This window comes from Pongo abelii, chromosome 1, assembly GCF_028885655.2.
Source record: "Pongo abelii isolate AG06213 chromosome 1, NHGRI_mPonAbe1-v2.0_pri, whole genome shotgun sequence".
Classification (NCBI taxonomy): domain Eukaryota; kingdom Metazoa; phylum Chordata; class Mammalia; order Primates; family Hominidae; genus Pongo; species Pongo abelii.
Window position 1 is genome coordinate 228,280,813 of NC_071985.2, and position 24,550 is coordinate 228,305,362.

General features: G+C 47.1%; 1 protein-coding gene across 28 annotated transcripts in view; it reads left to right on the forward strand.

Moving 5' to 3' along the window:
- The window catches only part of NPHP4 (nephrocystin 4), a 127,541-nt gene that overhangs the window by 42,642 nt on the left and 60,349 nt on the right, over positions 1–24,550 (forward strand). For 27 of the 28 annotated variants that reach the window (XR_008517172.1, XR_010136941.1, XR_010136942.1 and 24 more), the window contains 3 exons: positions 4,014–4,195; positions 5,033–5,159; positions 18,897–19,079. Coding sequence is in view for 22 of the 28 variants with exons in the window: in XM_063715515.1 (XP_063571585.1) it covers positions 4,014–4,195; positions 5,033–5,159; positions 18,897–19,079 (492 nt within the window). In the remaining 6 variants the exon portion in view is untranslated. Of the gene's footprint in view, positions 1–4,013; positions 4,196–5,032; positions 5,160–18,896; positions 19,080–24,550 lie in introns of those variants that run through there. The other variant, XM_063715539.1, reaches the window with a different exon arrangement.

The window sequence follows — 24,550 nt, forward strand, 5'->3', positions numbered from 1 at the left end:
ATAGGGAAGCCCATAGAACCCTTCCCATGTTTAGAGGACGTCAGCGGGGACATGGGGCTCATTTCCGGAGATGGCTGGAAGCCTCGGTCATCTCACCCACCTTGGGCCCCTGGGAAGGCGCCTCCAGACTCACCGTCCCCTCGGCCTGCCTGTGTCACAGGTCATTGTGTTCTGGTCACTGAGAGCCTGTTCACACTCCCTGCTGTTCCTGTCTGTTGCTTTTCAGTGTATGGGTTTGTCCAGGTGCCCTGGCAGGGTGTCTGGAGGGCTTGTCCGTCTGTTAGGCAGAGGCTTTCGAGCCTGTTTGCCTGTGGCCCCCGGGAGGGATGTCTGCGTCGTGCAGGTGCGTGGAGCTCAGCCTGCCTAGTATGCAGCATGCGCTGGGGTTTCCTCTCCGGCTCCGTCCCAGCGATGCCTGGCTTGCAAGCTGTAAAACACCAGGGCCAGGGAGGTTGTTTCTAGAGCTCCTGTCACCTCTGACAGCAAAAGTTCTCTTGGATTTTCTGTGTAGAAGCTTGGTTTGTATGCCAGACAAGACTTGGAAAAGCCTTTGCAGGTTTGGGGACTGCTTATGTTTTCTAGGCGATAATCTGTCCTTGGTCTGGAAAAATTGGGCCTGATGAACTGTCACAAATAGTGTTGGAATGAGGTCTGTCCGCCCTGGCTCTTCTGTCCCCAGCAGCAGGGGGAGCAGGCATGTGGGATGGAGATTGCCTGGTTCTGCTCGGGCCCTGGGCTCAGCCCCCTTGCCTGCGCCTTTGCTGATGGTCACCAGATGGAGTGGGGAGAAGAGGGGTCAGCCCTGGCTGTTCTCAGCTCTGGAAGGAGGGGCCCTCAGACCTGGGTTGTGGGCAAACCACTCCTTGTTCCCCCTCCTAGAATGAGAGAGAGTCTTCACTTTCAACTTCAGAAACAAAGAGAAAGAAACTTTAATTGCAGAGAGCCAAGAGACTGGTGTGGGTAACATCTTGCTATTGCGTCGAGTCCTCTCGACGCACCCTTTTCATGATGAGTCCTGCAGAAGCGCACAGAATGCAATTGCGTGACTGCGCGACACGAGGAAGGACGGCAGAGGGAGGCCTTGGGCCTGGCACCCACAGAGGCACCCTCAGAGCCCCGCGGGTCTCCTTCGGCTGTACCTTCCTCCCTGCCCATTCCCTCGGGCCTTTGTGCTAATCACGTCTTGGCTTTCTGTTCTGGTTTTACCGCCTATCGATGCATCTCTAAACAACATAGGCTTGCCTGCTTTTGACCTATCTTTAAATGAAGTCGTACTTTTTTCTTCTGTTTTGTTTTGCTGCTTTTGCTCAAGACCGTGCTCCCGTGGGAGGCTGTCTGCAGTGGCTGTGGCTCCATTTGCTCACTTTCTTTGCTGGATGGTCATCCGTGTGAGGGCACCAGGATTTATGAATCCATTCTACTGTTGATGGACTTTTGGGCTATTTTCAGGTTGGGGCTGAGCATTCTTCCGTGTGTATCCTGACTTTTAGTAGAATCTCGAGCAGGAAGTAAAAGGGACTTTTTTGGAAAATCTTCATGGGCATGCAATGAGCTGGCTGGTTCGCTGGGGGCTGCTGGTCTAGGATGACCTTGGTTGGGGTGGCGTGGCTCCTGTGGCAGCCAGTCTGGGCTTGCTGTCGTGGAGGCAGATGTTTAAGAGAGGAGTTGGAAATGTGCAGACATTTTCAAACCTCTTTTTGGATTAAATTTGTTACTCTCCCATTGGCCAAAGCAGGTCACTGGCCAAGTCCAGAGTCAGAGAGGTAGGGGACTCCAGATTACAGGACAAAGGGTATGGCTTTAAAGATCCCTTACCTGGAGCTGCAGATGAATCCTTTACCATGAGGGTTTGGTGGAATTCCCAGGATTTTGCCAACTCGGCCATAGCTCCTGGGGGTGGAGGCAGAGTTGGGCACGGTGCCTGCCCTCCTCCCTTTGAGCTTTAAGGCTTGGGTCCTGCCTTGGCGCCAGGTCCTGAAGGCTGGTGCGGTCTGTTATGCTGCCGTCCTTGATTGGTGGCATATTTTGCTCCTTAGGTATTGGGGGAAGGAAATTCTCTGAGGAAGTGTCCCTCATGTTCACTTGAAAGTCCCAGAGAACATTTTTTTCACTCAGTAGTCAAAGAGGTCTTTTAAAAACATAAATTCATTGCTTCTCGGCCTTTTGGGTAAGATGAAGTGTAATTGGACCTTTAGGGACCCTCTCTTAAACTCCTCTCTTAAACATCTGCCTCCATGAGAGCAAGCCCAGACCGGCTGCCACGGGAGAGGCCACAGAAATGCAGCCACCTTTCTTCTGTGTTTAAAACCTGCTGCTGGCTTCTCATTGCCCTTGGACTGACACCTAGGCTCCTGGTACTCCAAGATGCACGTGATTTGGTCTTTGCCAGTTTCCCCTGCCTCACTATATGCTGCCTCCTGGGCATGGTTTGGTCTTTGCTGGTTTCCCTACTTCACTGTGTGCTGCTTCCTGGGCCTGTTTTGCAGTCCTGGATTCAGGCATGCCTCTGCCTGGGTGGCCTCAGACTCATGCTTGTCCCTGCATGGGTCCTGGAGCATGTAGCTGACTTTCCTGAATGTTCTTCCTGCACATCTCTGCGTGTTTCCCCTCAGGCCCCCTGACCGTCCTGCAGGGGTGCTGTTCCCCGCCCTTGCCACCGTGTCTCCAGCCGTCACCCCGCATTCCTCCCGGGTGCTCAGCCTTTCCTGGGAGCAGCTGGCCTTCTTATCTGTTATTGTCGGTCTCCTGCGGTGAGTGTTTGTGTCACCAGGACAGAGACTTTGTTTTGTTTACGATGACACGTGATGTGCATGAACGGGGTTTGGCACATAGTAGGGCTGTAATATTTAGTTGTGAGAATGAATGATTCAGGTGCTCATCCTAGTAGTCTATGAAGTTATTAGCAAGTTATTGTGTGTGTGTGTGTGTGTGTGTGAATGAGCTGGACTTGTTTGCTCCCCACCCATTCTTGAAAATGCAGTTCTACATAATATGGTCTTATGTAAACACAAAGCAGAGAATAGGATTGAAACAGCAACATCCGTTTCCTTGGTGTAGTTCCTGCTGTTTTCTCATTTTTCAGGGTGGATTGTGTGAGGGTAGAGTTGTTTTAGGAATATCATTGTTGAATTTTATACAGTCCCATAAAAATCACTTTATTGTGTATTTTTACTATCTCTGTATTTTTGTTCCAATCCAACTGGCAGATACTCAGTTATCTGCATAGTTTTATTTTCGTTATCCAAAGACTAATAGGCTGAATTTACTTCTGTTCAGCTTGATTAATGGACAGTAAAGAAAACTTGAAAATTTGAGGATCATTTTGCAAAGATCACATAATTTAATAAACACTAATAGCCGGGGGAATATCCTTGTTCATTTGTTGTAGCGCCTGTACATTTTTGTTAAGATGAAACACTTTAATATCGAGTGACCACTTTGGGGCAGATTCTGTTTTTATTGGTTATGACTTAGTGCCTAAACACGTTTCCCTTTGTACACCCATCTCAGGTGTCTGGGTAGACAGAATTGAAATGTGATGAGCTCTGCCTCTGAGCACCTCTCCATCATCATCCAGGGAATTGGGCCCCAGGGAAGTGGGCTCTGGGGAAGCAGCCTCTGGGAAAGGTGGGCTCCGGGGAAGTGGGCTGTGGGACCTTGGAGGAGTCTTGAAGGAGCCAAATATGAGTTTGCTGCATCTTGAGAATGGTCAGCTCAGCCTTGGAAAGCTAGTGTCGGGGTTTGGGGATCGAGGCATCTGAGGGTGTGCGTTGCTGAGAGGATCATGCTGTGTTGGAAATGCCAAAACTCCCCGGGCAGTGCCCCAAGGACAGTGGCTGGGATTGGGTGCTGTATCTGTCATTGCTTGCACTCATCTTGACTAAGCATCATCTGATCTGCAGTTATCTGCAACTTCTGCTCCAGTTTCTTCTCTCTGCTCGCCTCCCCCAGGGACTTCTGGCGAGCTCCCTCTTTCCGTCTGTCAGGGCTCATTCCTTCTGTGCCTCTTCCAGGGATGTGGCCCACTGGACGGTGGTGCCCTGGAGATCCTGGAGCGGCGCCTGCGTGTTGGCGTGCACAACGGTCTGGGCTTTGTGCAGAGGCCGCAGGTCGTTGTACTGGTGCCTGAGATGGACGTGGCCTTGACGCGCTCAGCCAGCTTCAGCAGGAAAGTGGTCTCCTCTTCCAAGACCAGGTATTGTCTCTTGGGTCCCCAGGGATGGGTGGGGATGTGCAAGGGATCATGATGAAATGAGGTCATTTGTGCATGTCAGGTGTTGACTCACCCACACGGGAGTTCTTCCTTGTGTTTCCTTCCTCTTGGAAGTTGTGCCCATTAGGAACAAACCTTGGAGTTGGAAGTTTGGAAAAAGCCCCCCCTTTTTTTTCCTTTTGTGCTCTGACAATCTGGGGGTTAGCATTATGGATGCTTCCAGCTGCAGCTGCTGAGGGTCTGTGGAGGCCTTGCATGCTGCCTTCTAGGCATGCCCTGTGATTAGTTTCTCATAGGACGGAGTATCGGGGCAGCAAGACCTGCTGCTCTGTTTAATCCAGTACTTCCCAAATCAGGTATCACAGACATCACTGCAGGGCGTCATGCCTTTCCTTTCTCATGGTGCCAGGCAGAGGCCAGGTGTCCTCTGCCGTAGGCCAGCCTTGAGGAAGGAGCCTCCATCCTCTGTGGCATTTCCTGGTAACTTGGCCGTATCAGGCCTGCAGGCAAGCTTTGATAATTTGGAAAAGGCGTTGAAAGAGCAATGAGAGGCTGAGGCGGGAGGATTGCTTGAGCTCAGGAGTTTGAGACCAGTCATGGCAGCCTAGTGAGACCCCCATCTCTTAAAAAGCAATGGTTTGGGGAATTTCTGAATCATTTGGAAGAGCACGTAGTGTTACATGGTGGCCTTGCTGTGGCAGCATCACCCCTGTGTCCCCCAGAGTATCCCCTTGGCTGTTGCTGACAGTGGTTGACGTGGACGCGGGAAAGATGGGAGCCCGAGCTCTAATGTGCACCTGGTTTGTGTTCCTGACCCAGCTCCGGGAGCCAAGCTCTGGTTTTGAGAAGCCGCCTCCGCCTCCCAGAGATGGTCGGCCACCCTGCATTTGCGGTCGTCTTCCAGCTGGAGTACGTGTTCAGCAGCCCTACAGGAGTGGACGGCAATGTAAGAACAGCCCTTTTGTACTCGGGTTCCTCTGGTGATGAACTCTGTGTGTGAGGATAAATGTAGTGGGCATGAATGCTTTTTCCATTAAAAACAGGCATGATTATTATAAATAATAAGTAAAAATCACTTTACTGACATTTACCAGCTGATTGTAAGGAATGTTACAAAGGATACAGACGAGATGGAGAGGGCAAAGAATGTGGGAAGGACTTGGAGCTCCCATGCCCTCCTGGGCACCGCCCTCTGGGCACTTCCGTGGGTTCAGTTGTCCAGAGCTCTCTGAAGTCAGTCCTTTTGGGTTTTGATGAAAACTTCATTACGTAGACATGATTGATTAAACATTGGCCATTGATGATCAATGTAACCTTCACTCACTCTCCTCCCCCTGCCTTGGTCTTTCTGTGAGCAGCCCTATCCTGAAGCTACCTAGGGGCTATCAGCCACGGTCATCTCATTAGCCCACAAAAGATAGCACTTCGGAGATTTCGGGGGTTTCAGGAGTTGTATACCAGGAAACTGGACGAAGACCAAATACATATTTCACAAATCACAGGTGCATTCTGCTGGCTGGGAGTAATGCATAGGTCAGTAAGTTTCATGTATCATAATAGCGTTAATTCTTGATTATTGAATCGGTAATTATTTTGAAAAATGAGGCCATGGTAAAGCTTGAATTTGCACAAGTGAGAGATGGTTTCTCATAGGGAACTTTATATATACCTATAGAACACTAAGAGTAAGAATTTATAGGTTCAGTTGAAAGAAATAAAATATGTGGACATCATTTATATTAATGTAGATTCTGTGAAAAACCCAAATCCTGCTGTTCTTAAGATTTACTTTTCTGTTTGAAAAAGTCAATAATGTAGTTCCGCCTTTTCCACGGGGTGTTTGTTCCAAGACCCCAGTGGGGGCCTGAAACCTCTGTAGTACTGACCCCTACACGGTACATACTAGGTTTTGTCCTGCATATACATACCTGTGACACAGTTTATAAATTAGGTGCGGAAAGAGATTTAACAACAATAACAATAAAATAGAGCAATTATAATATACAGTAATAAAAATGAATGTAGTCTCTCTTTCTCTACCTCTCAACTGCAATGGGTGGGTGGTGTCTACAGTGTGGATACGCGGGACGGAGGGATGATTCACGCCCTGGGGGGACAATGCCAGATCTAATCACACTGCTCAGAGTGGCACGCAATTTAGGCCTTAGGGATTGTTTTCTTCTGGAGTTTTCTATTTAATATTTTCAGACCAAGGTTGACTGAGGGTCACTGAAACTGCAGATCGGGGTACTTCTGTATCATTTTAACAAGTAAATCAGAAACCAAAAAACAGCTGACAAGACATCTTCCATGGCGATCCGGCCCGCCATCGCAACTGGGCAGCTCTCTCAAGAACAGCCTGTGAAGGAGCATGAGGTGCTGAGGATGGTCTTGGGGTGTGCCTCAGGCCGGAGAGCAGGGTGTTGGGGCATAGCTGCCATTTGATGTTTCTAATCTCTTCTGGCAGCGGCAAGCTGACTTTGCCAGTGTCCACACCTCTAGTCCCTATGATTCCGAGTCCTAATTAGGTGCAGAAATCCAGAGGTGCCAAGCATTCTGTGGACTGATGCAGTCACAGTCATTTAATGCAACTGTTCCAGTTCTGCTTTTCTTTACTTATGACCAGAAATTTCAGCTAAAATACAGCTGTTTGTGAATCCCCTTGGGTGGGAGGGGTCTTCTGGGGTGGGTGTGGCTCATGGAGAGGGATGGGGCTGCCCAGGCTGGCGAGTGAGGGGAGGAGAAATGGCCTCGGTGCCCTGGCAGCACCCGATGGCTGATGTGTGGTGCCCAGGGGCTGTGGGGGGAGGTGGGGAGGAGCAGGGGGGCTGGCGCCTCACTCCCAGTGTCTTCTAGAGAATATTAATTGTAATTTACTTGTGATTATGACATCTGTATGCTGAAACCAAGATGTCTTAGCGACACTTTATTCCTTTTTAAACCTCATCTGAAATTCCTGACAACAGGTGGTTTCGATGGTGGCCACTTCATGGGCGTCTGGGGTGCGGGTGCGGGTGAGGCTATGGAATCACTGATTTCTCTTCTCTTCTCGAGACAGAGTCTCACTCTGTCGCCCCTCAGTGGCGTGATCTCGGCTCACTGCAACCTCCGCCTCCTGGGTTCAAGTGACTCTCCTGCCCCAGTCTCCTGAGTAGCTGGGACTACAGGCATGGGCCACCACGCCCGGCTAATTTTTGTATTTTTAGTGGAGACGGGGTTTTCTCACGTTGGCCAGGCAGGTCTCAGACTCCTGACCTCAAGTGATCTGCCCTCCTTGGCCTCCCAAAGTGCTCAGGTTCCAGATGTGAGCCACTGCACCAGGCCAGTCATTGGTACTTTCTGATGTGCTGGTCGATTGTAACTGGGAATACTGGATTCCACTTTACTGTCATCAAGTGCACTTGCCTGGGTGAAATCTGGAATGGAAATGTTGCAGTGTGTGAAATGACCTTCCACACAAAAATTGCTTCCTGTGCGGAACCATTGGAAGTGGGTTAAGCATCCAGCGGGTGAAACTGGAATTGAGCGGGACATGAGAGGAGAAAGGCACAATGGCAGGGCTGTCTTTGACGGTGGCTATGGTAGAGGAGCCCAGCGCTCTCCTCGGAAGGCCCAGGGCGAGCCGTGGCAGGGCCCTCCCACCTCAGCTACCCCATCTGCAGCAGCGTCTCCCGGAGCAGCCTTCTTCAGCTGGGTGGGGATTTTTTCAGTGTGGTCATGCCTTCCGGCTGCAGCGTCCTCCTCCTTGTCTTTGGTGAGGACCCTGCGCGGTGGAAGCTGTAAGCACAGCTGAAAACAGGCTGGCTGGTGCGATGAGCCCCACAGACCTTCCCCAGCTGCCAGCCTCCTGGACAATCTGCTTCTTCTATATCCTCTCCCACAACCTGTTTTGAGTTATTCTGGAACAAATTCCAGGCATCATTTTATTTCATCTGTAAACCTTTTGGCGTGTACATTTCGTTTTTTTTTAAAACTTTTTTATTATGGGAAATTTCAAAGCTAACGGTGGAGAAGCATGTGGTGCGCTCCCTGCACCCACCTCCAACCCCTGATTTATCGCTCATGTCTCATCTCTTTCTCCCGTCCCGTTCCACCTGGGCTATTGGAGACTGCATCCTAGACATTGCATCCTTTCATCTACAGATGGCTCGCCATATCTTTCTGAAAGACAGGGCTCTGGAGTGTCACTGTGAACATCATCATCACACCTAACCTTGACTGCATTTCTCAGTATCATCAAACATCCAGTCAGCCTGGGTGTACATTTTTTAAGTATTTTACTTAATCAGAAACGGACAAACCCCAGCAGTGTACTTTTCCTTGGAAAGTGACTTGTGACAGCCGTCTTCCTGCATGAGCTGGGTGGCCTGTCTGTTGTTCCCTGGCAGTGGCTTCCTCATGTTGCCTTTGACTGGAGGACCTGCTCTCCCTGTGGCCCTGCTGCCTTCATCACACGTTCCTAATGCTGGGAGAACCAAAATGCACCAGGCTTTTGGCAGTTGCTTCACTTGGCCTCATGCATCAGATCAGGAGGCAGAAGCTGTGGTGTGTAGGGGCCCTTTGTGGAAGGGTTCATCTGTGAATGGGACGCACAGACAAGGAGGAGGCTACCTGGGCGGATGAGAACACGGGACAAATACTGTGTTCAGGGCACACCCAGGCACCGGAGTCTGCATGTATTCTTTTGGTCCTGAGTATTTTGTAGTCATTGGAAACAAACTAGGAAGAAAAGTTTTGCGAAGACACACTCACTGACTTTAATCTGCTGTTAATTTTTTTGCATTTTTTAGTTAACCAAAGCATCTAAAACCTTTCCCCTGTAATTTATGTTTGGGTTAGCTGTGAAGAAGCTAAAGAAACTACCAAAGAAGTAGTCCGTCCTGTCCAGACCACTTTCTTCCCAGGATCCTGGGGACAGTGCAGTCTCATTTGACTGCCACAGCAGTGCCTCTTTTGAAATGCCTTATGCATGCAAGTGTGGGCTCCAGAAATGTTTGCTGACTGAATGAGTGATGGAGCAAACTCCCTATAACATGAGCATGAAATGCAACAGGGGCAAACCTGCAAAAATCACCAGATCCAGTGTCTTGGCTGTGTTTCCTGTCTGAATAAGCGGCATCCTCCTGGGCCTCTGGGGTGAATACAGTCCTTTTCTGTGGGTCACATGACAAAATAACCCTCTCCCCAAATCTCTAAGGGGTGAAGATCTGACTGATTTATTGTTTATGTATTAACTGATATTCTTGGAACAAAATCAATGGCCCATGTTCCAGGGTCTGTTGAACTGATCCATGCGTGTCCCTGATGGTCTTTCCTCCAGTACCGTGTCAAGTTCAGGATCATGTCTTGTGTCTGGTTTCTGTGTCTCTTTGGCCTCCTTAATTCTTTAACAGTTCCTCAGCATTTTTTTTTTGTCATTTATGATTTTATTTTTAATATTTTAGTCTCCCTTCTTTTTTTTTTTTTTTTTGAGATGGAGTCTCGCTCTGTCGCTTAGGCTGGAGTGCAGTGGCGCGACCTCGGCTCACTGCAACCTCCGCCTCCTGAGTTCAAGTGATTCTCCTCCCTCAGCCTCCTGAGTAGCTGGGACTACAGGCGCCTGCCACCATGCCCGGCTAATTTTTTGTATTTTTAGTAGAGACGGGGTTTTACCATGTTAGCCAGGATGGTCTTGATATCCTGACCTTGTGATCCACCCGCCTTGGCCTTCCAAAGTGCTGGGATTACAGGCATGAGCCACTGTGCATGGCCTAGTCTCCCTTCTTTAAAAAAATTTTAACGTGTACGTTCCTTGGGTTCATCTGATGCTTCCTCATAGTTGTTAGAGTCAGGTTGTGCCTTTCCGGCAGCGGTCTGTGTGAGCAATGGGCTGTCCTTGGGTCCCACATCCAGACGTGCACGTGTTCATTGTGGGCGAGGTTGGTTGTGGTGATCTTTGGTGATATCTCCACTGCAGAGTTACCTTTTTTCCTCTGTGCAGCTAATAAGTGATCTGTGGGGAGACTCTGAGACCACGTGGGTATCTGCTCCTCATCCGATTGTCCCCCTTGGGTTGGCGTCGTTTATGCTTCCTGCAGGAGGAGGAGCCCCAGCCCAGCTTTCCCACAGGCCTGCAGCTGGCACGGCACCTCCCGTCCGCAGGGCCCCCCCTCTCCTTACTGGTGGATAGATGGTTGACTTGTCCATCAAGCACACATGGGTGTGGACTCAGGGATCCCTGTTTTCAAAGTCACTGCTTCTGATTATTTTGGTACAAATTGTCCCAGATTTGGCTGGATGGAGTCCTTGAGGCTGGCCCCTGTGTCCTATGGCATCCTCCGTCCTGTTTTGTGTTTGAGTACTTTCTGGCTTCACAAGATGCTTCAGGCTCATCCTCATCTCTACTTATTTTGCCCATTTTTCTATAGAGTTTTTGCATTTTTCATCAAATGTTAAAAGTTCTTTGTATATTAAGGATATTTGCTCTTTATCTGTGATAAATAGTGCAGATATTTTCTCCTCATTTTGTCATTTGTCTTTTTATTTTTTTCTGGCTGTGTAAACATTAAAACATCTTTTAATGTAGTCAGATATATAAGTTCTTTCTTTTATTGTATCTGGATTTTGAGTCAGGGAAAAAGCCTTTCTTCGTTCCCCCGTCATAGAGGAATTCACCCATATTTTCTCCTCGTGCAATGTTTCTCCTGCCCTTTTTTTTTTTTTTTTTGTCTAGATCTCTTGTTTGTGGTGTGAGGGATGGATCTGATTTTATCTTTTCCCAGTGGCCATCTGGTCCTACTACCACTTACTCAGAAGTCCCCCTTTGCCATAGTGACTTAATGTGCTGTCTTTATCACATACTCTGTCTTTATGGATAGTGCATCTGTTTTTGGACTTTTACTCTATTTCATGGGCTGCCCTGTCTGTTAATGTACCATGGCCGTACTGTTTTAATTTTGGAGGCTCTGTTGTGTGTTTTAGTATTTGGTGTAAGGCAAGTTCAGCCTTATGGTTCTTCTTTTCCTTGCTTTTCTAGCTTTTCTTGCATGTTTATTTTCTAGATGAACTTTTGTATCAAGAGGTCTAGCTCCAAAAAATGCTGATTGGCATTTTAAAAATTGGGATTACAGTAAATTTATGATTGAATTTAGAGAGAATTTTACATCTCAAGGATGTTTAGTTGCCCTAACCAAGAACAGGATGTCTTTCCATTTGTTCAAGTCTATTTTTGTGTCTTTCAGGAATGATTTAAAAAATGGTTTTAAAATGTAGATTTTTAACAATTCTTATTAAATTTTTTCATGGGTATTTAATTTTTTGTGCTGCTGTTGTAAATGGGATGTTTTCTTTCATTATATTGTCTGAATTAGCACTGTTTTTGTTTTTGTAGACAGTCATTATTATTTAAGCAGTTTTACTAGCATTTTATATAGCTCTTATTATATGCCGCATGCTGTCTTTAAAATAAAGCTTTGTATTTTGAGGTAATTATAGATTCATATTGCAGTTATGAAGAGTAAAGTGGGGAGATTTGTGTCCCCTTTCCCTGGTTGCTCCTGTCTGAGTCTGGTTTTTGCTGCTGTAACTGAATACCACAGACTGGGTCATTTATAGTGAATAGAATTTATTGGCTCATGCGTGGTTCTGGAGGATGGGGAGTCCAAGATCGAGGTGCCAGCATCTTGTGAGGGCCTTCTTGTTGTGTCACTCCCTAGCGAAAGGGCAAAGAGAGGGTGAGAGAGAGAAAGGGGGGCTGAACTCATCCTTGTATAAGAGGCCCATTCCCGAGACAATGGCATTTGTCCATTCACTCCACCGCCATGGCCTCACCACCTCTCATGAGGCCCCACCTCCCAACCCTGGTTTGTTGGGGATTAAATTTCCAACACATGCCTTTTGGGGGACATGTTAAAATTATAGCACCCCAAATGTTACCCTATCTTTTGATGAGCGGTAGTTCTGATTTTAAGTCTAGCTGGCCTACTTTTTCTTGCATGTGGGATGCTTTCTGCCTGTTCCAGGGCAGGCAGCTCTTCTCCATCCCTCTGCTGGCCCCACCTCATCCTCTGTTGTCCTCTTCCCTCCTTCTGTGCCCCGGGGGCCTGGTGGGGGTGTGACTGTGGACAGCGTTGGGCTAACTTCTTTCCCTGCTGGTGGCCTGTAATGAAAGAAAGTTTCCTGCTCCCAAGTTCCCTAAATCCGAGCTCATAGACACGCGGTCTCACAGCAGGTCTGGGGCCAGCCTCACGTGAACCCCTTCCCTGGTGTAGTCACTGGCATGGGGGAATGGGGTTTCCTGTTGCCCTACTGTGTGGTTGAGGTGGGGGTTGCTTCCTGGAGCCAGACCTTGTGGAAGGGCAGTGCCCACTGCAATGGATGCTGGGCCCTGAATCTGAGCCCAGTGTTCATTGGCTCTGTGAGACCCAGTGAGGGCAGGGAGGGAAGTGGAGCTGGGGTGAGAAGTAGAGGCCCTGCAGGGCCCACATGCCAGCCGCCGGGCCTCAGACTAGGCTCAGGTGGCGGAGAGCTGCACACCTGCCAAAACTAGGCCCTGCAGTGCCCACGTGCCAGCCGCTGGGCCCCAGACTTGCTCCAGAGGGCGGGGAGCTTCACACCTGCCCAACCCAGGCCATGGCTCCAAATGAGTGACAGTTTTGCTGTTGCTTCTTTTAGTCATTGTCAAGTTGATGCTTGTTTTGCAAAGGACCAAGGCTTTATGAACCCATTACCCTGTGTGAAGAGTTCCACCAGGTTATGGAAATTTCTTTAAAACCATACCGCAGTTTTTTTGTTATTCATGTGTATTTTTAAAAATAATTACTGCACTCAGTAGAATAAAATGAAAACGTTGCCTGTTAGCCCTTTTCCAGTTTGCCCCGAGAATACTGGGGGCACTTGTGGCCGCAATGTTTATCCTGCGGCAGCTTTGCCGTGAAGCATCTCACTTTTATTATTATTTTCGCATTGCTCCAGTATATTGACTTTGGAAACAAAAGACATCATTCTATTTATAGCATTATGTTTTTAGTAGTGGTATTTCCATATACAAGGTACAGTAATTTTCCATCAATGAAAATGTCAAATTCTAGAAAATGTAGCATTCCTACACGTGGTGTTAACATCGTTCTCTAACAGTTGTTGGCTGAAGATTCGTTTGATGAATCCTATTTTTCCAAAATAGACGATTCTGATGATTCAGACGATTCTGATGTTAGTTCTGTTTAGAAATAATTCCAAGAACAGTTTTTATATTTTATTTTCACATTGAAAATCAGTCAGATTTGCTTCAGCCTCAAAGAGCACGTTTATGTAAAATTAAATTGGTGCTGGCGGCCAGCTGCGCTTTGTTTTCCTAAATGGGAAAAGGGTTAAAATTCACTCTGCTTTTAAATGATAGCGCACGGCCTGTGTCATAGAGGGTCGGAGGAGATGACTTCAACTGCCTGTGGTTAGGGTTCCTTTCCCCCAGGAGTGTGTGGGAGCCACTGCCGGGTTTGCTGTCTGTCTCGTTTGGACTCAGTTCTGCATGTACTGGATCTGATTTGAGGACTGAATAACTTCTGGTTGATGGCATCTGCTTGTGAACCTCCGCTGTTGCTGGCAGTGGCTGTGCCGCTGTTGTGACCTCTGGGCTCCTGGTTCTTCCTGCTGCTCAGCCAGGAGGTAGAGGTGCCAACGCCAGCCTGGCTGCCTGCCACCCCCAGCTCTTCACCTGGTGGGGCTCAGTCTCTCAGGCCTTGTGAAGTTCGCCTCGAGGGCCAAGAGCCCCGTGTCCTTCAGGGAGAATGCCGGCCAGCGAGCGAGCCATCGGGAAGGACTTGCCCTCAGCCCGTGGCCTGAGCTCTGAGTTCCGGAGCCACCTGCCGCCTGTGTGCCCCACCCGTCATGCTGCTGGGGGACACCTGGGGGACACCTGGCTCCACCTCCAAGGATGCTCCTGGGTCTGTGCCACCTGTCGTGTGCGGCTGGTTGCTCTGTTTCCTACGCCTGTATGGTGGTCATTTCACAGGGTGGGAGCTGGTGCACAGGGTGGATGGTGCCTGCGAGGGGTCAGCCCTGTCCCTGCTGTGGCTCTCACACCACATGAGTGTGACTGCGTGTGTTCCCAGCCCAGGGCCTGAGCTGCTTTCTTCACACTTATCTTAGGCCTCCCTGTCTCCTTCGTCCGCATAATTATAGACCTACATTTCTCTCTCTTTTTTCTTTCTGTCCTCTGTGATTTGTGTGATACTAGGAATATTCAGAGATGTTTTGACGCAGTAGTTTGTGTTTTTAAAATTTGTCCTCAGCCAGGTGCCACATGTCACCTCCATTGAGGTGGCGGTTCCCCTGGGCCCAGCTCTCTATCTGGATAAGGCCTTGAGGCAGTGGAGCGTGAGTGCGCTGCTTGGCGGGGACCCCACCCTGTCATTACCCAGAGAGCGGCTGCCATCCCCTTCACTGTGCATTCCCAGTCCCTGGGGCTGGAGGTCCCAGCAGAACTGGGCCCAGGGCCAGAGGCCGGGTGCCTAGGCAAGAGTGAAAAGGTCTCACTGAAAATCTAAAGAAAATGAAGCTCGTGAAGTAATGTGACGTTTTTACCTTCGTCTAAGTAAGTTCGGGTTGATCTGAGGACAGAAGCCATCAAGGGCCTGTGTGACTTTCCAGTGCTTCTGTAACAAAGCGTCACACCCTCCACAGCTCAAAGCAGCGGAAATGTGCGCTCTCACAGCTCTGAGGCCACAGGTCCACAATCTGCTCTGCTGGCAAACCCCAGGTATGGTAGGACTAAGTTTCTCCCCAGGAAACCCCAGGTGTGGCGGGGCCCAGCTCCTCCCCAGGAAACCCCAGGTGTGACAGGGCCAAGATCCTCCTCAGGCAAAGCCCAGGTGTGGCGGGCCGAGCTCCTTCCGAGGAAACCCCAGGTGTGGCAGGACTGAGTTCCTCGGGAGGTTCTGTGGGATGGGGCTTCCCTGCCTCTTGTGGGTTTTGGGGCTCCTAGCTGTCCTTGGCTTGTGGCCACATCACTCTGTGCTCCTCCCCTTCATCACGTGGCCTCTGCTCTGTGTCTCCCTCTGTGTCTGTCTCTCTCTCCCCTGCTCCTACAGGGATGCTTGCCATTGGAGTTAGGGCCAGTCTAGATAATGAAGGATTATCTCATCCCACAACACTGTAACTAATCACATCCGCAAAGACCTTTGTTTCCAATAAAGCACAGCCACAGGTTCCGGGGATTAGGCTGAGAGCATCTTTTTGGAGGACACATTGAGCCCGCCACAGGGACTGTGGTTTGTAGCATTTCCAAAGGCCAAGGGCCTGTTTTCTGTGAGCAGCTTTGCGTGGTAAATGCAAGCGTGGCACTTCTGTTCCACAACAAAACCTGACTCATAATCCAAGTGTATTCCTCATTTGTCTTTTGTGTATTGTGTATTGTGTATTTTGTCTTTTGTGTATTTGTACTTGTGTATTTTGTGCTGTTATACTTAAAAAGTCTAAATGGGAGCAATTCGGTGTATTTGGGGCTTTTTTTTTTTCTTCAGTTTGTGTGAATTCAAACCCAAGTTGGGCAGGAAAAGAAATGATGAAGTAGTGGATGTCATCTCAAGCACTAGGATCCACTGGCGGTAGGAGCGTGTTAGACTCACTGTGACTCTGCTTGTGCTTGGCCTTCTCTGCAGAGCCAGGTGGTTTTTGGGCAGTTCCTGTCTGCCGGTCCCTCTGTGGGCTGGTAGTGAGCAAGTGTGGGCAAATACATGGCGACTGGCTTCCCACCAGGCCCCCATTAGCCTGTTGAGGTCTCAGAAAGAGTGATCAATAATTCGCTACACAGATTTTTTGTTGTTGTTATTAAAGCTGTTAAACAGAAAAGTGAGGAAAAATGGATGTTTATGTAACTGACAGATACTTTGCACAGAGGAGATCGTCTATTGATGGAGAACCAAAAAGAACTGTGAAATTGGAAAATCAGATATTGGAATCCCCTAAGTGGAAAATTAGAAGTTGTATAGATAGCATGAAAACGTGGATACATATTTTACTTTATTTTGTTTTTGATCCTGTAATAATACACTTCTGTATTTTATGATGATAACTGTTTACAAAAGTAGTCTAGACATTGTTGAATCCTTATAGTGACAAGTTTTCCTAATACATTTATAGTAATTTGATTTTTTTGTTGTTGAGATGGAGTCTCACTCTGTCGCCCAGGCTGGAGTGCAATGGTGTGATCTCGGCTCCCTGCAACCTCCACCTTCTAGGTTCAAGTGATTCTCCTGCCTCAGCCTCCCGAGTAGCTGGGATTACAGGTGCCTGCAACCATACCCAGCTGATTTTTGTATTTTTAGTAAAGATGGGGTTTCACCATGTCAGCCAGGGTGGTCTTGAACTCCTGACCTCAGGTGATCCACCTGCCTCGGCCTCCCAAAGTGCTGGGATTACAGGCGTGAGCCACCGTGCCTGGCTGTAATTTGATTTTTAAAAAGCAGTGGAATTATAATCACCATGTCGTTGGTATGCTATGGTTGCTCAGCACTGTTTTATAATCTGTTGTCAGCTAACTGAACGGGGAACAGGAAGACATTGTGTTTGTATTTGGCAAATGTTGAAAGTGTGGCTTAGAGTAATATGCTTCCATTTCTTACTTTTCTGATTCTTTCTATGTCCTTCCATGGTGTGGGTGTTTTCTCATTGAATTGCCAGGGACCACCCAAATCCCTGCTCATCCTGTGACAGGGGCGTGAATGTGGCAGTATCCTGGCCCATGATCTGGAATTTAGCTGCAGCAAAGGGCTCTGCAGAAGTGGATGGTTTGAAGTCCGATTATGATGGGAAAAGAGATTAATGTGAAACAAGATGCCAATTCTAAATTTTTATTAGGATATAACAGGATGGGATATCATCTGGCAGGAATAGTCTGGAAGAGGCTGACTTGGAAGAAACAAGAACTGTTTTCTTTTCTGTATTCAAACCTGCTTGTGTATGAAGTTGGCCGTGGTTTAGCCCAGTATAGACCATGGGGCCATCTGTGTCCGGATTTTAGAGGCCTTGAGTGCACACATGCTTGCGGGGATCTGTGTGGGACCTGAGTGCAGTCTGGGCAGTTACACTGGTGTGGCTGTTCCTCACTGGCGTGTCTAGCCAAATAAGCAAAGTCCCTTAGGACCCCTGGCCACCACCACTGGAGTCTTGCATCCTCCTTGGCTCCCAGGGCAGCGCAAATTCGTGGATCCCCTGGGCGTCTCTGTTCCTGGTGGATGCTGTGCTCCATCCATCCTAGGCAGGGCATGGGCATCCATTCGTCACCAAGAGTGGGACGCGTCCTCCTTCTGGGCCACCTCCTCGCTGTGACCATGGCTGCGTTTGTGAAGCCGCCTGGGTTCATGCCCTCAGGCAGCAGTGTTAAGAGGGATGCGCTTGGCTGCCTTAGCCAAGCCTGGGACTGGGAGCAGTGGGGAGCCACCCCATTTTACTTTCATCACCCCTGAAGGGTGCAGCTGTCTCTGTTAGCTAGGGCCGGGGGAAAGCCGTAGGAAGTGGAGCACTAGGAAGTGGAGCACTGTGCTCATGGTCCAGTCACCACCTCCTGCTTGGGGGTTGTTTCTCCTGCACATGGGACACAGAGGCTGGAAGTCCCAGGTGGAAGTGGACAGCTGCCTCTCCTTCCTCCGGGCTGTTCCAGTGGCTCTGGTCTAGGCAGCGCTCCGCAGCACTCACTGGTCAGTGCAGCTGTGATCTTAGGAGTGGAAAGAGCTCTCACTGGGGCTCTTGGTCGGACCCCCTGTTGCCTGTACCCCATGGGCCTCTGGCTAATCGGCTTCCTGGTGACTTAAGTGTGCTCCACCCACCAGGGGAGCCTGCAGAGGATCTGCGGCAGGGCCTTGGTTCAGAGTTGATCACCTCTGGAGTCCTCTTCAACAGGGTGGCTCTGCTGGACTCTGGGGTCCAAAAAAAGACCGGGGTTTAGCTTTAGTCCTACTTCTTTCTAAGTAAATGGATGAAAGTTTGTAATTTTAAAACTCTCTACTCAGTCAAGCCCTGAAACCATGTTTGTGAAAACGACTTTAATGTGGTTGTAACCCAAGGATGTTCATAGTGTCCTCATTCCTTCCATTTGGCCAGCCATAGAGAAGGAGAGAGAAGGAACAATGCCTGGAATTTGACCCGATCCATTTCCCAATTTCATGAAAGCTACAGATATGAAATGTTTTATTGTAAGCTGGAGCTTTGTGGAGAAAATGTGTGCTAATAACGCTGAATTGAATATACGTGTGCATTCTTCGTTATTTTTACCAAGTTTCTAATTAGAAATTCAAAGCGCTGTTCCTAGTATTTTCCTGACGGATTTGAGTTGGTGTTGGCAAGGTGCAGAGTGTTTACAAACCTATGGAAAGATCCTTATGGGAACAGGGGTTCATAAAACAGTGCTGGTCTCTAAGGGGGAAACCATCACTACCTTGGGCCAGAAAAGGAGACTCATGAGTGGGCAGGGGTCCTGGTTGGGTCGGTGGGGTCATGTAACTGAAGACTATCTGTGCCCTACTGTCTGCACTGTGGATGCCATGTCCTCCTCCTGCCCTAGTTGCTTTTATAAAATGCCACTGACGATCCCTGCCCCTTGCTACACTGAGCTCTCGTTGAATTTTACACGTGAAAGCACTGTTGATTTCCCCTCTCCAGGTGACTTCTGTGATAACTCATACACCGATGTGCTTTGTTTTAATTCTAGGCAGCTTCAGTCACCTCTCTGTCCAACCTGGCATGCATGCACATGGTCCGCTGGGCTGTTTGGAACCCCCTGCTGGAAGCTGATTCTGGAAGGGTGACCCTGCCTCTGCAGGGCGGGATCCAGCCCAACCCCTCGCACTGTCTGGTCTACAAGGTACCCTCAGCCAGTCTGAGCTCTGAAGAGGTAAATTATTAGGTATTTCTTATGCATCTCTGGTGAGCTTCTAGCAAGTTCATTCATTTTCAAAAGCAAAAGTTCACAAATATGTTTGCAGATGTTTCATTTACAGAATTCTTTTCATGTCATGGGTATGCCTTTAAAAAGATTAGTATGATGTTTTTATGTAAACCTGATAAGACCAGTTTTATCATGGGTTTTATCGCTGTTCACATACTGATTTCCTGGGATGACTTGGTGAACCTCCAGCTGTTGTGTACACACTTTGCAGCGAGATTCACCTCTGTTGCGTGCACGTTTGGAGCATTGGAGCTTGGGCCTCATGTGGCCTTTGCCAGTAGGTTTTTTGGTGGATGAGTGCTGAGGTGGGAGCCAGTTCTGGTTTCTAGCCCTGGCTTATCTTTGTGACTTATCACTAATGCCTGTTGGACCTTGGGTGTGTACAAAGGGGTAGGACCACAGCAGAGATTCTCAGGTTTTTTTTTTTTGTTTTTTTGTTTTTTTAAATTCTGAAATGAACTGTTCTCTGCACCCCAATTAAGAAAGCAAAAAAAAGTAGAGCAGAGTGGGTTGAAGTGTGTATGAGGGTCTCCATCCCCAGCCTCCTTGGCTCCATTGGTGGTGTTGAAGGATGGTTAGCGGTGACCCAGGGCACCACAGACAGTGAGAAACCCTGCTCTGGCAGATGGCTGGAGTCCATTGGGCTCTCCGAGGTGTGGCCGAGTTTCTGCTCGGCTGCACTGTTTGGTCTTCTCTCACGTTCCTAAAACATGTCCGTTTCAGCAGTGCAAGCAGGAGCTTTTTAGTACTCAGGTGCCTCATTTTTCTAAGGTAAAAGGACTGTGCATGTTATTTCAGTTTGTCACCTCTGTGCTGACTCCAGTGACAGTAATGTGTTCAGTGTTGTTATTGATGATTGGGATAATGCTTGGGGGACCTGAATAAGAGAACAGCTGATTGTGCAGCTTTTCTTCCTATAAGGAATGTCTCTCCTGATGGGACCATATTTTGCTGCACTCCCACATGGTCTACTTTGAGCCCTTATTATAAAATTGCTGTTAGAAATCCTGAAGCCATTACCATCTTCCCCTCCCTGCCACTCCCGCGTCCTCCTCTCTCTCCTTGTCTCTTCTCTTCTCTCTCCTCTTCCTTCCCCTCTCCTCCCCTTTGGATAGGTATATAAATAAATATTTCTTCTGTTTACCTTTAGGTCTATCGTGCCACTGTATTGCCCTTAATTTTTAAGTGCATAAACTATATTGGGGCATAAATGTTTTGAAGGTTTACTATCTTAAGGACACAAATGTATCAAGTTCTGCCATTTTCCACAAGGAGTACCACTTCCAAATCAGGAGTTTTTGACCTCAGCTCTGTTGACATTTGGGCCAGAGAATTCTTGGTGTGAGGCCATCCTGTGCACTAGGGGATGCTGAGCAGTGTTCCCGGCCTCTGTTCACTGGGTGCCAGCAGGATCCCCCCATCTGTGAGAGCCCTGAATGTCCACAGACAGTGCCAGATGTTTCCTGGGGGGTAAAATTGCCCCCAGTTGAGGGCCACTACTCTACAGTGATTTAATTAACCAAAGCGGTGAACTAACCATGGTCACAAACTTGACTCACTTTCCTGCACTGCGAAGGCACTCCTCTGCTTCTGCCTGTATTTCCTGCATAGTGGTGCCAGTCCCTCTCAAGTCAGGTCAGTTGGAAACCTAGGTGTGCCTGTGTCTGCCACTGCACCAGCCTCTTCTTTATCTCATTCAGTCATTCATCACTCAGTGAACTTTTATTGAGCACCTACATATACTCGAAGAAAAAACATCCCTGATCCCATGACTGTTGAGTAGGAGTGGCAGATGTTAATCAAAGTAGAAATAGAATTCAAAGCCCATAACTTTGGGGTAGTTAGATTTTAGAGTTTATGTTGTTTTGATTATTTCACCATTATTTACTATGAAATGAAGTCATGTGTCATCATGATTGTTTACTTTCTTAAACAACTCCTGCCCTTTTCCCTTGAGCAAATAATTGTCTCCCTCTTTTTTTTTTTTAAATTGATATCTCCAAAGGCAGCCACTTTCAACTCTTAGCTGTGACTTATGGTCTTTACCTGTGTTTTCTAAATAATAGGATTCTACTGCTATTTCTTAATTTACAATTTTAGCCATTATATACTGAATTCTCATAATGACAGATGAAAATTTTAGCTCTTTTATACATTCCTGCCCATCTTTAAAGCACTCTGTCTTCCTACTGCTTGGCCTTGGATTCAGGCACTGTTGCAGGGGGCAGCAGAGCTGGTTGGAGGATTGAAATGGGGCTCTACTGGAAAATACTAGAGAGATCTCTAAGAGAGGAGCTGGGGAAGCGGCCCTGTAAGGTTGTTTACAAAACCCTGGGTTCACCCTGAAGCTGCACATGTGTGGGTCTGACCCTGAATGGCATACCAAAGACTTTTGAGACTGTGGGGTTGACTGCTTCCCAGTCCCAGAGCTGCCTGCTGGGTGGAGCCACATGCACAAGAGATCCAAAGAACACTGCACAGGTTTTGAAAATGGAACTGACATTGAAACCACAGCCCGCAGGATGCTGGTCAGAAACTGTGTCCTGAACTCAACTAGGTCAATTCCTACCTAAATAAAAATACCGGCATTCTTCACAGGATTTAAATGAGACTCTATAATCTAATGTTCAAAGTGTCTGTGATATGCTCTAAGATTAATTGTCATACAAAGAACCTGGAAAATACAGCTTGTAGAGAAAAGACATTTAACAGACACCAACATTGAGATGGCACAAATGTTAGAATTGTCAGACAGAAAATTTAAAGCAGCCATAATAAAGATGCTCTAGTAAATAAGAGCAAACACTCTGGAAATAAATGGGAAGGTAGGCTGTCTCAGTAAAGAGATGGAAGATATAAAGAACAATCAATCAAATGAAAATTTTAGAACTGAAAAACAAAATAACCAAAGTAAAAAACTACTAGATGGCCTAACAGCAGAATGGAGATGACAAAAGAGTTAGTGAACTTGAAGATAAACCAATAGCAATTTATTCACCCTGAGCAACAGAGAAGATGATTGGAAGACAAGGGGCAAAGCCTTAGCATTGACCTGTAGGTCCCTACCAAAAAGGCTAGCTAGCACCCAGTCCTGGTAGAGGAGACTATGGTGTAGAAAAAAGTACTTGAAAAAATATTGGCTGAAAACTTCCCCAATTTGGCAAAAGACATAAATCTGCAGATCCAAGTTCAGTGAACCCCAGGGATAAATGTGAGGAAATCTACACCCAGATAAATCATACGCAAACTGCTAAAAACTAAAGACGGAGAAGATTCTTAAAAACAGCTATAGAAAAATGACACATTACTTACAGAGAAATAATAATTTGACTGACTGTGGATTCCTCATCAGAAACCATGCTGACCAGAAGAAAAGTGGGACATTTTAAAAGTGCTAACAGAAAGACCTTGGAACTCAGAATTCTATGTCCAGTTAAAAAAAAGTTAAAAAAAACAGAACAAAGATGTGAAATGAGGACATTCTCAGATGAACTGAAAGTAAGAGCATTCATTGGTAGCAGATACTTTGCTTAAAGAATTGCTAAAAGAATTTCTTCAGACAGAGGGGAAATGATACCAGATAGAAATTTGGGACATCAAGAATGAAGAAAGAACAACAGAAATGGCAAATATAATATTCTTCTCTTCTTCTTTAAAATATGTTGGATGGTTGAAGCAGAAATTATAACAGTGTGGTTGGGTGCGGTGGCTCACGCTTGTAATCCCAGCACTTTGGGAGGCTGAGGTGGGCGAATCATCTGAGGTCAGGAGTTCAAGACCAGACTGGCCAACATGGTGAAACCCCGTTATTACTAAAAATACTAAAATTAGCCACGTGTGGTGGCGCATGCCTGTAATCCCAGCTACTCAGGAGGCTGAGGCAGGAGAATCACCTGAACCTGGGAGGCGGAGGTTGCAGTGAGCTGAGATTGCATCATTGCACTCCAGCCTGGGCAACAGAGCAAGACTCTGTCTCAAAAACAAAACAAAACTAAACTAAACTAAACACGGTGTTTGGTGAGATTTTAAGGGTATATAGATGTAATATTTAGAATATTACCTAAACTTAGTTGATAAAGCAATGGCAAGGTTTGAGAAGATTGACTATGATTTTGGAAGTTCTGTCTATGGTAAAATGCTGTCAAATAGCATTGCATGGTACTCTTTTATGACATGAAAAGTCAATTGATGGAGCAAACTTGCATTGTGGTCTTGTTTTATGAAAGCACTGCAGGCATCCCAACCTTCAGCAACCACTACTCTGATTAGGCAGCAGCCATCAATATCAAGGCACAACCCTCCACCAGCAAAAAGATTACAATGTTCTGGAAGGCATAGATGATCCTTAGCATTTTTCTTTTTTTTTTTTTGAGACAGTGTCTTACTCTGTTGCCCTGGCTGGAGTGCAGTGGCACGATCATAATTCACTGCAGCCTTGAACTCCTAGGCTCAAGCAATCCTCACACCTCAGCGTCCTGAGTAGCTAGGACTACAGGCATGTGCCACCATGCCTGGGTAATTTTTTAATTTTTGTAGAGTTGAGGTCTTGCTGTGTTTCCTGGAATCATCTTGAGCTCCTGGGTTCAAGAGATCCTCCCACCTTGGCCTCCCAGAGTGTTGGGATTATAGGCGTGAGTCACCATACCTATAATGGCACAATGGTTAGCATTTTTTTAGCAAGAAATTTTTTTTTTTTTTTTTTTTTTTTTTTTTTTTTTTTTGAGATGAAGTCCTGCTCTGTAACCCAGGCTGGAGTGCAGTGGCGCAGTCTCAGCTCACTGCAACCTCCGTCCAGGTTCAAGCGATTCTTCTGGCTCAGCCTCCCAAGTAGCTGGGATTACAGGTGCCTGGCTAATTTTTATATTTTTAGTAGAGATGGGGTTTCATCATGTTGGCCAGGCTGGTCTTGAACTCCTCACCTTAGGTGATCTGTGTGCCTCTCAAAGTGCTGGGATTGCAGACATGAGTCACTGCACCCAGCCAGCAATAAGGTATTTGTAAATTAAGGTAGGTACAGTACTTTTTTTTTTTTTTTTTTTTTTAGACATATGCTATTACACACCTATTGACTACAGTGTAGTATAAATACAACTTTTAAATGCACTGGGAAACCAAAAAATTCAGTGACTTGCTTTATTGTAGTGGTTTGGAACTGAACGTGTAGTATCTTTGAGGTATGCCTGTAATTACCTTACGTGTAAATAGTGTAAACACACCAGTTTAAAAGATATGGTCAGGCTTAATGAAAGACAAAGCCCAACTATATACTGTCTATAAGAAATATACTTTAAATAAATATAATGTAAATTAAAAGAATGAAAAATATTCTTTTCAAACACTAATTAAAAGAAAACTGGAGTGGGTGTATTACTATTGACACTATCAGACAAACTAGACTTCAGAATACAGGAAATTTC